The sequence below is a fragment of the Stegodyphus dumicola genome, chromosome 9, assembly GCF_044657685.1.
Source record: "Stegodyphus dumicola isolate Sdum_Otavi_A_Nest chromosome 9, ASM4465768v1".
NCBI classification, from domain to species: domain Eukaryota; kingdom Metazoa; phylum Arthropoda; class Arachnida; order Araneae; family Eresidae; genus Stegodyphus; species Stegodyphus dumicola.
The window spans coordinates 117,690,427-117,704,444 of NC_140776.1; the positions used below are offsets into that span (position 1 = coordinate 117,690,427).

Genomic DNA, 14,018 nt, shown 5'->3' on the forward strand with positions numbered 1-14,018 from the left:
ATCCTATAAATACCCCAGGAATTCATATCCGGAATGGGGTCTTTGAGTATAGAAGTTGGAATTTTATTGATGGGAGAGTAAACAACCCGAAAGTTAAATTTCTGCAAAATATGTGCAACTTTATAGCTAATTGATGGAAAGAAGGGAATGACAACAGAATTTTTTTATAATCTCCTAAAATAAGAGTGTGGCTTTTAGTGTGTTGAGATGAGAATTTTTTAACTGCTTGATTAATAATGTTGGGTGAAAAGCCCCTGTCAATAGCTATTGCTTTTAAATAATTTAGTTCTTCATCAAGGGCTAGTTTGGAGGAGCAAACTTGAAGAGCACGGAAAACATAGGAATAAAATGAAGCTAACTTTTGTTTAGTCGGATGACATGATTTAAAGTGTGGTGGAAGGCAAACCGATGAAGGTTTACGGTAAACTGTAGTACTGAAGTTGGATGTGTTACGTGTGACCAGAATGTCGAGAAACGGAAGAGAATTGCAAGTCTCAAGTTCAAAAGTGAACTGAATAGCAGGATCAATAGAATTCATTGTTGAAAGAACTCTATTTAAATCATCTTTATTACCTTCAAACAGGGTAAAAGTATCGTCTACGTAGCGGAACCATGCCGGGAAGTTTAAAGTTTCAAACAATTTTGATTCATAATAATGCATGTAGATATCAGCCAGGATGGGACTGAGGGGGCTTCACATGGCTAATCCCTCAGTTTGCTTGTAATATTTATTTTGGAAAACAAAATGTGTTTGTTTCAAACAGAGTTGAGTGAGAGAAATTAGCTCATCAATTTCGATGCAAGAGAAATGAAATTCGCGAAGTCTGGTTTCTAGACATCTTAATGCACCCTCCACTGGGACATTGGTGAATAATGATTTTACATCAAAAGAAACCATGAGTAAATTACGAGGAGAAATGTTTTTAACCTTTTTTACAAACTCTATTGAATTTTTTATGGTGTAAATGTTATTGTCTAATAGAGTGGAAAATCTAGAAACTAAATATTTAGCTAATGGATACGAGGCAGTACCTAAATTTGATACAATAGGGCGGAAAGGAATACCACTTTTATGAATTTTGGGAAGAGCATATAATCTGGCACAATTCGCAACAGATGGGATAAGCGAATGTTTTAAGTTGCTTGAAATGATTTGCGAAGATTTGATCGCAGTTTTTATTTTGGATAAGTCCGAAGGTGAAGGTTCATAAAAGTGGTATTCCTTTCCTCCCTATTGTATCAAATTTAGGTACTGCCTCGTATCCATTAGCTAAATATTTAGTTTCTAGATTTTCCACTCTATTAGACAATAACATTTACACCATAAAAAATTCAATAGAGTTTGTAAAAAAGGTTAAAAACATTTCTCCTCGTAATTTAATCATGGTTTCTTTTGATGTAAAATCATTATTCACCAATGTCCCAGTGGAGGGTGCATTAAGATGTCTAGAAACCAGACTTCGCGAATTTCATTTTTCTTGCATCGAAATTGATGAGCTAATTTCTCTCACTCAACTCTGTTTGAAACAAACACATTTTGTTTTCCAAAATAAATATTACAAGCAAACTGAGGGATTAGCCATGGGAAGCCCCCTCAGTCCCATCCTGGCTGATATCTACATGCATTATTATGAATCAAAATTGTTTGAAACTTTAAACTTCCCGGCATGGTTCCGCTACGTAGACGATACTTTTACCCTGTTTGAAGGTATTAAAGATGATTTAAATAGAGTTATTTCAACAATGAATTCTATTGATCCTGCTATTCAGTTCACTTTTGAACTTGAGACTTGCAATTCTCTTCCGTTTCTCGACATTCTGGTCACACGTAACACATCCAACTTCAGTACTACAGTTTACCGTAAACCTTCATCGGTTTGCCTTCCACCACACTTTAAATCATGTCATCCGACTAAACAAAAGTTAGCTTCATTTTATTCCTATGTTTTCCGTGCTCTTCAAGTTTGCTCCTCCAAACTAGCCCTTGATGAAGAACTAAATTATTTAAAAGCAATAGCTATTGACAGGGGCTTTTCACCCAACATTATTAATCAAGCAGTTAAAAAATTCTCATCTCAACACACTAAAAGCCACACTCTTATTTTAGGAGATTATAAAAAAATTCTGTTGTCATTCCCTTCTTTCCATCAATTAGCTATAAAGTTGCACATATTTTGCAGAAATTTAACTTTCGGGTTGTTTACTCTCCCATCAATAAAATTCCAACTTCTATACTCAAAGACCCCATTCCGGATATGAATTCCTGGGGTATTTATAGGATTCCTTGCCAGTGCGGTTTAATTTACATTGGCCAAACTAAGAGAGCCTTGAAATTTCGCGTCAAAGAACATGAGGCATATGTTAGAAAAAAAAGGAAACACAGAAGTCTTCTGTTGCTGAACATTGTTGGTCCGAAAATCACACTTTCAATTTTTCTGCTGCCAAAATTATTCAAAAAACATCTTCCATTGGAGAACTGGATTTTCTAGAGGCATTTCACATTCATAAAAATCTTTCTGTTCTAGTTAACGATCCTAATTCCAATCCAAATTTGCCTTCGGCATTTAGAGAAATTATGTTTTAGTTCTGGTTTCGCCAACAGATGGCGCCACTTGCTTATTCTTGTCCAGGCTTTCTTATCTTATCTAAACATTATTTCCTATCTTGTTCATTTGCGGTTTTGCAGCTGAAGATGATGGTTCGGTAAAACCATCGAAACTAGTCCTGTGAAAATTTTGTAAATTAACGCTGATTTTTGTTGTTTGACTTCTGAATTAGTATCTTTAATTTATCAGAATAGTTTATTGCAGGATGTGCAGTATATTTGAATAATTCTTGGTACTTTTCTGTTAATGGGGCAAAACTTACACTGGTGTGCAAAAATTAAGGACGAGATGGTTTTTTCAATATAACTTTGTACGAAAGCTTTCCAAATCAACACATTTATACCGTAAGATCCCCCAATACGTAAGGACATGAGTAATGTAAGCAACACCTACTAAAAGAGAAATCAGAGGGATAAAAAGAAGCTTTATTGAAAAAGTAGCATGGAGCGCAATGCGACTGAAGGCCGAAACATTCCTGTGATGGGTGTCCAGCAAGAAACATCCGGTCTTTAATAGGGGATATGATCTCCCCTGACTGCTAGGCAGGTTTCACAGCGTCTGCCCATGCTGAGAATGAGGGTGTAAATGAGTTGTTGAGGCAATGCTGCCCATTCCTCTTGCAGCGCCAATCGAAGCTCCGGAATCGTTACTGGTGGTAAGGTACGAGCTACCAAGCGTCTGCCTAGAAAATCCAATACATGCTCGATGGGATTGAGATCCGGAGATAGTGCCGGCCATTCCATACGTTCAATATCCTCACTCTCTAAGAGCTGTTCCGCAGCTACTGTGCAATGACACGGTGCATTGTCGTCCATGAAAAGGAACTGCGGACCCATAGTGCCTCTAAAAAGACGCACATATGGAACAAGAATCTCGTTACAATAACGGGTCCCGTTGACTGAACCTGCGTCGAAGATGTGAAGGTCTGTACGACTACCAAGCATGATGCCTCCCCAAAACAAGAACACCGCCACCTCCATACCTGTCCCTTTCAATGATGTTCGAGGGATGATTGCGGCTTCCCCGCTCTCTCCAGATGAGTATGCGATGAGAATCGCTACTCAGACTGAATCTGCTCTCATCTGTAAAGAGTACTCGTCCCCATTCATTGTCTCTCCAATTCCGGTGTTCCCGGCACCACAGAGAATGCCTTCTCCGATGGTCAGGCGTTAGAGGTACACACCGTACAGGGCGTCGTGCAAACAGACCACCACCGTGCAGTCGCCTGTTTCGTGTGTCTAGCGATTTCTCCCGCTGTCTGCCCCCTGTTTCTTCTGGCCTGTAAGGCAATATACCGGTCATCTGCGGGTGTGGTTGCTCAGAGACGACCACTACTAAACCCCGGATAGCTGTTCCTGTAGTTTGAAATTGTCTCCAAAGTCGTGAAACGATGCTGTGAGCAATTCTGAACTCTGCAGCCACACTTGTCACACTGCGGCCTTCCTCCAACTTCCCAATGATTCGACCTCAGGTAAAAGCATCCAGATGTCGTCTAACAGATTGATTATTCGCCATTTCTCGCTGAGGCAGCAACTCGGTGTGATTTTAACTGCTATACGGCGTGCAGTCTCTTTGCCAGAAATACTGATCTTACACCGACAATATGCTTTATACTACTCAGACGCTCCCCCATTACGTCTACCTGCATATCCGAGCATGTCACACTGTACATCACCTTACTTAATCTTCTGATTGGTCTTTCTGTCCGCTCTGCCTCTTCGTTCAGCTGATATGCTAATTTTCGACTTCGTCCTTAATTTTTGCACACCAGTGTAGTATCAAACATAAAAGCTGGTGCAGATCCCAGTTGATGGTGGCATCCCAATGATATGTAAATCTTCATGAAAAAAATGACTTCAGACACTATACAGATGAGTTATGTTTCAAATGACCATTCCTACCATGAATTTGTTCGTAAAATGTTACTAGATTTGCTATGCATATTTCTTGTTCACAAGCTATAAATACTACAGTCAAAAGTCGTTAATCCGGACTTGTCGGGACTTTGGCGATTCCGTATTATCGATTTTTCCGGATTATAGATCATCAGTTTAAATCTCGTAAGATGGCATGCAGAAATTCTAAAATTAAAAATATGAAACCATAATTTATGAAATAAAGAACAATAATGATCTAAAGGGTATCAAAATTTACAAAAAAAAAAAGCTTAATAATTATTTGTTTACTTTATTAAACATTTCTCTCAATGTAAGTTGTTTAAGTTGCTTCATTTTATGTGATAATACTTTTTCTTTAATTCTATAAAAAGACATAATTTCTTGTTCAGTTACAAAGTTCCGCTGTCCAAGTCCCGTTAATTGCTGTGCCGAGAATACCGACTAACTTGTCAATCAAAATTTTTTCGTTTTCACTAACCTCTCTGTCACATTCTTCATGTCTTTATCAATTTTTTGCAGCAATTCCACTTTTTGTTTGTTGGACATCGAAACATACTTTCGTTTTGTAGATCCTTTGGAAGTTCCAGCATCGGAAATTCTATTTGACATAATCGAAAGTTCAAGTTTACTTTTATAAAATTGCTCTTACAGTCTGCAAAAAATAATAAGCCTGATCCAATTCCAAGATTAAGGAACAATGCAATCTGCAACATTAACTGAAATAGATAATTAGATAATTTTAGCTTACACCGTCCGTTATACATTAAACGAGCTGGCGAAAACGTATTCTGCACTTGCGCACACGCATATGCGCAGTAGTCAAGGTCTTACGCGCACGCGTAAAACGCCTGTGCGCATATGCCAACGCGGCGCATGCGCAGAAAGTTTTTAGCTTTGAGGTCCGGAGTATAGATCATTCCGGATTATGGGTGTCCGAATTAACGACTTTTGACTGTATCACATAAACAATTAAAAGTACTTAAACACATAAATAATACATTTTAAATACACTACTTTACAAATAAAAAATTGTAACTAATTAGTTTGTTATACAGTATATGAATTGGAATGTTGCTTTTGAGACATATATGGATGGTGTGAGGATGCAGCTAGTAGATCTTGACACGGGTGGCAGTGAGTAAACGTTTGACTCGCTCTCCGCAGTCTCATTAATGATGAGTAACGTCTGACTCGCTCTCTGCAGTCTCAATGAGTAAAAGGGGCATTTGCGATGAAGCGACTGTACGAGAGGCGGAAGAAGTTGGCATTTTAGATGATCAGCAACAATAATTTCTGAAGTGTTTTTCTTTAAAAAGTAAGTGTCTGAATTTGTCCGAATAAGTTTTCTGTTTAGCACTATGTGTATTATGCACAGGAAACTTTAGCAAACTTTTCATAATTTGAGTCTCTGTTTTTCAAAAAGATTGAGGCTCAAAATCCTTACCACTCTGCACAAATTTCACCCTTTGAAAACAGGTTTGTTCGTTTCTGTGAAAGTTCATAAACTAAAGAGCATATACATTTTATTAAATCCAGAATAAACAGAAAAAGTAAAGGCAAATAACAAAAAATCGAACAGAATTTTACCAAATTAGTTTCAGATTACATGGGAGGCATAAATCCGCTGTTTTTATGTAACATTGCCAAAAGCGTTTATGTTTTTTGTGCAATATTTGCCACATGAATTTGATTAGTAATTTTTGATAGTGGAGACTGATGTTCATTTTGCCAGTTTGCACATTGCATAGCCTAATTGGATCTATTGTGGTGTATTCTTAGAGGCCCAGTGGCTTGTGCATCGCGCAGCAACACCACAAGTCCGGGGTTTGATCCCCAGGCTGGGCAAGGACGACTCAGCCTTTCATCCCTTGATTTCCATCCCTTGGGTCGATAAAATAAGTAGCAAGTTCATTTGGGGACTAAACACTGGGTGTGACAATTTCACCACTTGTTCAGGGCATATATGCACTCCGGGGTTTAGTTTATGGTGCATTCTTAGCCAACTTACTAGTATTCGTGTCTAGTTCCTATCAGTTCATCCTGTTAAAGAACTGAAAATCTAGAGAATAAAATTCCTAGATTGATGTTTATTCTTCCTGTGTAATTGCACAGCTATTCACAACAGACTACCACCTTTGGTGCACATTTAGCAACTGGCATCCCATTAACGGAAAAGCATCTAATTTTTTTTAAACATTATAATTTCATTTTGTGTTAAAAATTTGCTTAATCTTTCCTGTCGTATCTTGTTTATAGGCCCGCTTTTATGCTCCAAGTACAATATTTATAGATGAAATAGATTCTTTGTGTTCTCGTAGAGGCTCCGATTCAGAACACGAGGCAAGCAGGAGAGTAAAATCTGAACTGTTAATTCAGATGGAAGGTAAATATGATACATTTTAACACTCCCATTTTATTATTTTTTAAAATTTATTTTTATGATGTTTTTCAATCACTGGCTTGGATCAGTGAGTCAAGCCAGTGATTGAAATGGACATATGGACAGGAAACTATTATCGACTTTTCCTGTTACTCGTTAATGACCTTGTCTGACTTTTTACAAATATCCTCAGTAGTTTGGAATTGAATCCATAGACAAGAAACTGGGTACTTATCCTTTGTATCTTGCATCAGCATTGCCACAATTCGGGCCTAAGAAAGTGTGATTCGTTGACAAGTGTTATAAGCATCCATGAAAATGAAATAGACAATGGTAAATGATAAATATCAGCAGTTCATTTGATATCTATAAAACACAAGTTATTTAATGGGACGTACAGAGGGAATTAAATATGAATTTGTATTTATTGTAGCATTTAATATAAATTGATATTTTTTGTAATCTCTACATATAAAACAAAGAGTTTATCTGTGCGTGTGTCTTTCATTCGCGCTGCGCATCAGCTAATAGACCCACGGCTACAAAATTTGGTACATAGGTCCATCTAGACAAAAGCCAGTGCACCTCGAAGCGATTTGTTCAAAATTCGAATTCGAATTTTTTTTTTTTTTAAATTTTATGTTTTGTGACGAAATCGCGTCATTTTGAGACATAATGGGCTATAGAAAATAAATTTCGTGTTTCAATAAATCGATTAAATACGAATTTATTTAACAAAGGGAGCTTAACATCTTTTCAACGGGATTTTTTCTAAAAAAGTTTATTTTTAAAAGTGTACAGTTTATTTTTCTTTGATTTTTGGACACGTTAAACTTTCATCCTTGTGACTGCTTTTACAAAAAGAATTTTGGAAAAATGATAATATTTTGTATTTTTAAAAAAAAATTTAAATGAAGCTTCCAAGTACACATCTCACATCTTTAAAAATGTAATTTTGGCAACAATTTTCCTGTCTTATTATTGTCGATAGATTTTTGATGAAATCGCATCATTTTGAATAGTTTCATTCTTTTAGAAATATGGTTTTGGCAACAGTTTTTCATCATATTTCTTATGTCACTGTTTTTAAGAGATTGGCATATTTCATTGTCATTTTTTTATATATATAATACATTTTTATTGATTTTTTTTTTTTTTTTTTGATAAAGTTCTGCAGAGTTAATTCTGCGCAGAATTTTGTTTTTTGAGTTGCTTTCATGTTATGTTTTGCTTATTTCACTCTTTGTAAGATATTGAAAAGTTTTGCATGATTTTTTCTTCAATGGAAAGTTGGTTAATTATTTTATTAGGATAATTAATATTTGTATTATGGGATATAGCTTATTTCATTGTAATTTTTTTTCTCTTGAAAATATAAGATAAAATATCATTAATTATACTTTGCTTTTCAGAATATTTTGTTTTTTGTATTCTTTTATGTTATTTATTGCTCATTGCACTGTTTTTAAGATTTAAGATATTTAAAAGTTTTGAGTGATTTTTTTTTTTAGGAAACAAAGTTCTTAACCTCTTTTATACCATTTGAGTTCTTAAGATTTTGCAAAGGGAAGTTGGTTAATTTATTTATGGATAATTAACATTTGTATTAAGGGATATTGCTTATTTCATTGTAATTTTGTTATACGTAATAACTATTTTTTATGAAGTTGTTCTGCAGAGTAAAATTCTACGCAGTTTTTAAATTTAACATTTGGTGTTCCCTTCAGCCATTTTTCCGGTACAGTTAAAAGCCAGACGAAGGCTGGCAGTGAAGCTGCTAGTGTTTAATAAAGTTTTGTCTTCAGTGTCTTTAAAATAACAACATAAATCAACAGCTAGTAGCTTGTAAATATGATATTTAATGTATATGTAATATGCACATTAAGTATTGCATTTAGTACAAATCTGTAAGCAATTTATTCGAAATGAAAACGTGATACCAGAAAATTATATTTATTATTTTATTTAAATACTACAGTCAAAAGTCGTTAATTCGGACACCCGTAATCCGGAATGATCTATAATCCGGACCTCAAAGCTAAAATCTTTCTGCGCATGCGCCGCACTGACGCATGCGCATAGGCGTTTTACTCGTGTGCGCAAGACATTTACGACTGCGCATATGCATCTGCGCAAGTGCAGAATACGTTTTCGCGTGCGCGTTTAATGTATGACGGACGGTATAAGCTAAAATTATCTAATTATCTATTTCAGTTAATGTTGATAATTGCGTTGTTCCTTAATCTTCAAATTGGATCCGGCTTATTATTTTTTGCAGACTGTAAGAGCAATTTTCTAAAAGTAAGCTTGAACTTTCGATTATGTCAAATAGAATTTCCGATGCTGGAGCTCCCAAAGGATCTAGAAAACGAAAGTATGTTTCGATGTCCATCAAACAAAAAACGAATTGCTACAAAAAATGAATAAAAGCATATCTTTTGTTTATCTAACCGTTCCGAATGAACTGGAAGTTGATCTGTCAACACTATCGTTATCTTCAGGGTAGATGTTTTTATTTTAGTCGGCTTATAATTCCTTACTAAATGTAGTATTTAATTTCGATGTACTCCGTCTTTGATATGATTTAAATCAAATTCCTCGTCATTATAAATATCACGAATACAAATCACATAGTTTTCTGGTTGCAATTTTCTAATTACGGCTATGAGTAAGGTATGCTTTATGCATCCGCGCGTTAAAAGAAATGTTTAATAAAGTAAACAAATAAATATTAGGCTTCTTTTTTGGTAAATTTGGATACCCTTTAGATCATAATTGCTCATTATTTTATAAATTACGGTTTCATATTTTTAGTTTTATAATTTCTGCATGCCATCTTACGAGATTTAAACTGATGATCTATAATCCGGAAAAATCGATAATCCGGAATCGCCGAAGTCCCGACGAGTCCTGATTAAAGACTTTTGACTGTATCACATACTGGAAAATTCATTTTTTTGCAAACTCTATCTGGTGGCCACAAATCATTGATGACTGTTAATAATACCTCAAGCATCTAAAGAATATTTTCTCATTAATGGAAGATTGAAAATATTAAGCTTAATAAGTATTTTACTATTATGAAAACACTTATTTATTGTTGTATTGTACAATAAGTATCGTACAAAATACTTATTTTAAGTATGCAAATAATTATAAAACAAATTTACAAAATACTTATAAAAGTAAGTAAATACATATTTTAAAGTTTCTGAAATTTGCACAGATCTGTAAGTATTTGTTTGTCACCAGTTCAGAAAGATACTAAATCTATTTTATCACCTGTTCTGCTGCAGAAGATAAGTAACAGAAATTAAATTTTGAAACGTACCAAAAATATTGACTACTTGCTTTTGAGATTTTCTGTTTTTGGGTGATATATTGCTCACCAAGCCAGTGATTTTTGTAAATCACGATATTGAGACATTGATAAAACTTTTTCTGCCAAAAGAATGCCAGTAAACATAACATTGATAATCATGGAAATAAATATAGTGAAATCATATTTTTGTTATGATAGTAAATTAAGCAAAATCAAAAAAAGAAAAATCTGAATGAGTTCAGATTTTTAATGATTGTTCAAAAGGGCTTTCCTAAAATTTAATATGATGACCCAAGTGGAATAGAAAAACGTTTTATAGGATGCTAGAAGATGGGCATTTAGACTAACAGGAGAATGCTCTAATCTTTTATACGTATGAAAAGTATGTTCAGTGGAACCCCAAGATACGAGTTTTATTTGTTCCAGCATTGAGCTCGTATAGTGAATTTTTCATATCTAGAAAGAAACAAATTTCCCCATTGAAAATAATGGAAATCCAGTTAATGCGTTCCGTACCCCTAAAAATGTCAACATAAAAATCAATTTTTCTAATAAATAACGCTGGTAAATAATATAACCATAATTTACCTTTATGATAGCTTCCGACACCAGCCTTTTAACTGCTTCTCATTAATCCACACCAACAACACCTTCTCAACATCTAGAGTTTTGGACGGTGCTTAGAAGTAACGGTAACTCCTTTGGCTACATCAGGTTTCTTAATTTCTTTTTTTTCTTTTTTTTTCATCTTCAGAATAGTGCAGATCGTCGATGTCGAAAGGCTGTAAGTCTTCGCCAATTTTCTCACTTTTATACCACGCTTATGTTTGTCTATGATTACTTTCTTGATTTCAACGGCCATGGCTTCCTTATTTTCCTTTGCAGCACTATCTGAGGCAACAATCGTCTTGAGAGGCATCATGAAATAATTATTTTTACGTTAAATATAATAAACAATTGATTCACAAGCTCACAAACAGGTAAATTGAAGAACACCGAGTGATCCGACGAGGAGATTCTCCTAGTAGAACCGGATAGGCAAATGGCGCCACGCATTACAACAGCCTGGCTCATTGCTCGTTACTCGAGTCAGTGCTTATATTTAGATACAAATGTTTCGCTCATACTTTCCTCGTATCTCGAATTTCTCGTATATAGAGGTGCTCATATCTCGAGGTTCCACTGTAATGTTATTCCATAAAAATTTTAAATGTTTTTAATTAGATGAATTAAATGCATTTTTATTTAAATCAATCAGATTAAAAAGTAAAAAAATAATTTTCTTGAGAACAGATACCATTGTTTTTAAATAACCTAGTCTGTCTCTCAGTAACAGACAGATTAAATTTGAAAGATATCTTATATTTTACTGAATTGTAACAGACTCAAATGAAAAATTAAACAACATATTAGAATGAAAAATTATGTAATGCTATTCTGTAAAAATATTTAATGTTTTTAATAAGATATATTATAAATGCATTTTTATTTATTTTAACAGAATCTGATTCAAAAGTTTAAAAAAAAATACTATTCTTAAGAACTGCATCTGTTATTTTTAAATAGCTTAGTTTGTTAGTCAGCAACAATTTAACTAAATTTGGATTAAATTTGGAACTAAATACCAAACATTTTTCTGAATGGTAACAGACTAAAATGAAAAGAAAAACAATGCATTAAAGTAAAACAAAGCAAAATCACATTTTGAGACTAATACTACTTTCAGGCTTAAAAATAAAGTGTAGATGATATTTGGAGAATAATGACAGTAACTGTGGTGGATTTCCAAAAGATTTTATTTTTGAAAACTGAGGAAGAGTTAAAAAAAATGTTAGTGTTATATTACCATTGCAATCAATTCCCACTATAACTTATTCAGCTTATAACAAATGAACTTCCAGTCTCATGCAATTTTCAAAACAGCATTATTTTGTATTGTTTTAGATGTGTGAACAATATAAAATGTGAATGTGGGAAATTTATAACAAACTTTCTGAATACCTTAAACTGAAAATTTTGAGTATTTCTCAACCTTTTTTCTAGAATTTATGCAGTTTTCAACTGAAAAATTACTAATTTGTAAATTCATCCTGTTTGGGCTTTTAGAGAATGGAAAACACCTTTAGGTTACTGTTCTTTAATTTTTACCCCCACCTTTGTTTGTGTTTTATACAAAATGAAATATGGCTCTCAATTCATGGAAAACCAGGGCACACAATAAACATAACTTAGGAGATCCTATTCTGTCACTCACTGAACCAAAGAACCATTGATCCATGAGCTTGAATTGATTCTTTGATAGATCTGTCAGCACTAGAGATTGTCAGAAACTGTTCTTTTACACTCTGCATACACAAGAAGACATACCTCCGATCAAGCCTATTTTACACACATGTCCCCTAACAGCATTTCATCTACACAGGAAATTTTGTACTTAAGTTCCTGGGCTACTAATCCAATCAAGAGCAGTCAACACATAGGACAGGATTTGTACCCAGTAGTACTAATTTAATTAATTTCTTAATTTGAAATATGAACTTACACTAGTTTAAGAAATAGTTTTAAAAAAATGTCCCATATGATAATAGCATCAGTCGGCATTTTCATAAACCCTTTAATGCATCCTGCAACTTTTTAAATTATGCTTGTTTCATAGGTATTACTAGTACAGAAGATCCTAGCAAAGTCGTAATGGTGTTAGCAGCAACTAATTTTCCATGGGACATAGATGAAGCTTTGCGAAGGAGGTTGGAGAAGCGAATTTATATTCCACTTCCAAATGGTAAGTATTTCTAACTAATTTTAAGGGACTAGGTGCCTTTAAAATGTCAGAATATGCAAAATATTTTGTTGCACTTCAAAGCTCTACATTATCTTCACAACGAACTGGGTTATGATTGGAAAATTTTCTCTATATGTAGGCTATTCAGAAAGTAGCTTGTTTTGGAATTAAAAAAAAAAGTAATTTTTTATTACTTAAATTTGAAAGGCACACTATTCAGCTATTTTTCTTCATAATCTCCATAAGACACTTATCATAATGGTACCCAAGCTTGTTAATTCCATCGTCATAGAATGTTCTTGCCTGAGACTTCAACCATACATGAACGCCTGCATGCATTTCCTAATCATCATCAAAGCGCTGTGTTGCAAGCAAGGTCTTCATGTGGGGAAACAAGTGGAAATCGCTAGGAGCAAGGTCCGGACTGTACGGTGGATGATCAAATAACTCCCGAAACCTTACAAGGACCGCCGAGTTTGAATGGCTGTGTGGAAGCGTGCATTGTCATGAATGAAAAAAAAACCTTGGAACTCAATGCTTGTTCCTCGATGCTTGTTTTGTATCGCTGTTGTTAATTTCTTTAATGTTTCACAGTATCTCTCACTGTTTATTGTTTCTGTATGTTCAAAATAATCCACCAGAAGCCCACCTTCCTTGTCCCAGAAAATAGTTCCTATGACCTTTCTTGATGAAAATTTTTGCAAATATTTCCTTGGTTTTTCTGGGAGATACTCCATAGTTTTGTCTCACAAGTCACAAACTTTACTCAAGTCTCATCTTCTGTTATGAGCCCAAGTAGCATAGCAACATCATTCGTCGCGGATGTCATTGAAAAAACGTTGCGATATATTGTCTTTAAGACACCCAGATGTCCGCGAACATCCACTGTTTTGCAACCGTTGCAAAGATGTCTTTGCAGATGAGGTTTTTGTCGCATAGACGTTGTTATTGCATCTTTATTTGAGTCAGGCGATATTTTGGTTGTGAAAGCATCGTATCATGACGTCTTAAAGACGCCTAAATGTTCGCC

The 14,018-nt window shown here is 34.6% G+C and overlaps 1 protein-coding gene across 3 annotated transcripts in view; it reads left to right on the forward strand.

Annotated features, from left to right (window-relative positions):
* Kat60 (katanin p60) overlaps window positions 1-14,018 on the forward strand; it is a 66,845-nt gene that overhangs the window by 39,403 nt on the left and 13,424 nt on the right. For all 3 annotated transcript variants that reach the window (XM_085823976.1, XM_035367921.2, XM_085823975.1), the window contains 2 exons: window positions 6,761-6,887; window positions 12,863-12,988. In XM_085823976.1, coding sequence (XP_085680102.1) covers window positions 6,761-6,887; window positions 12,863-12,988 — 253 coding nt within the window. The remainder of the gene's footprint in view (window positions 1-6,760; window positions 6,888-12,862; window positions 12,989-14,018) is intronic.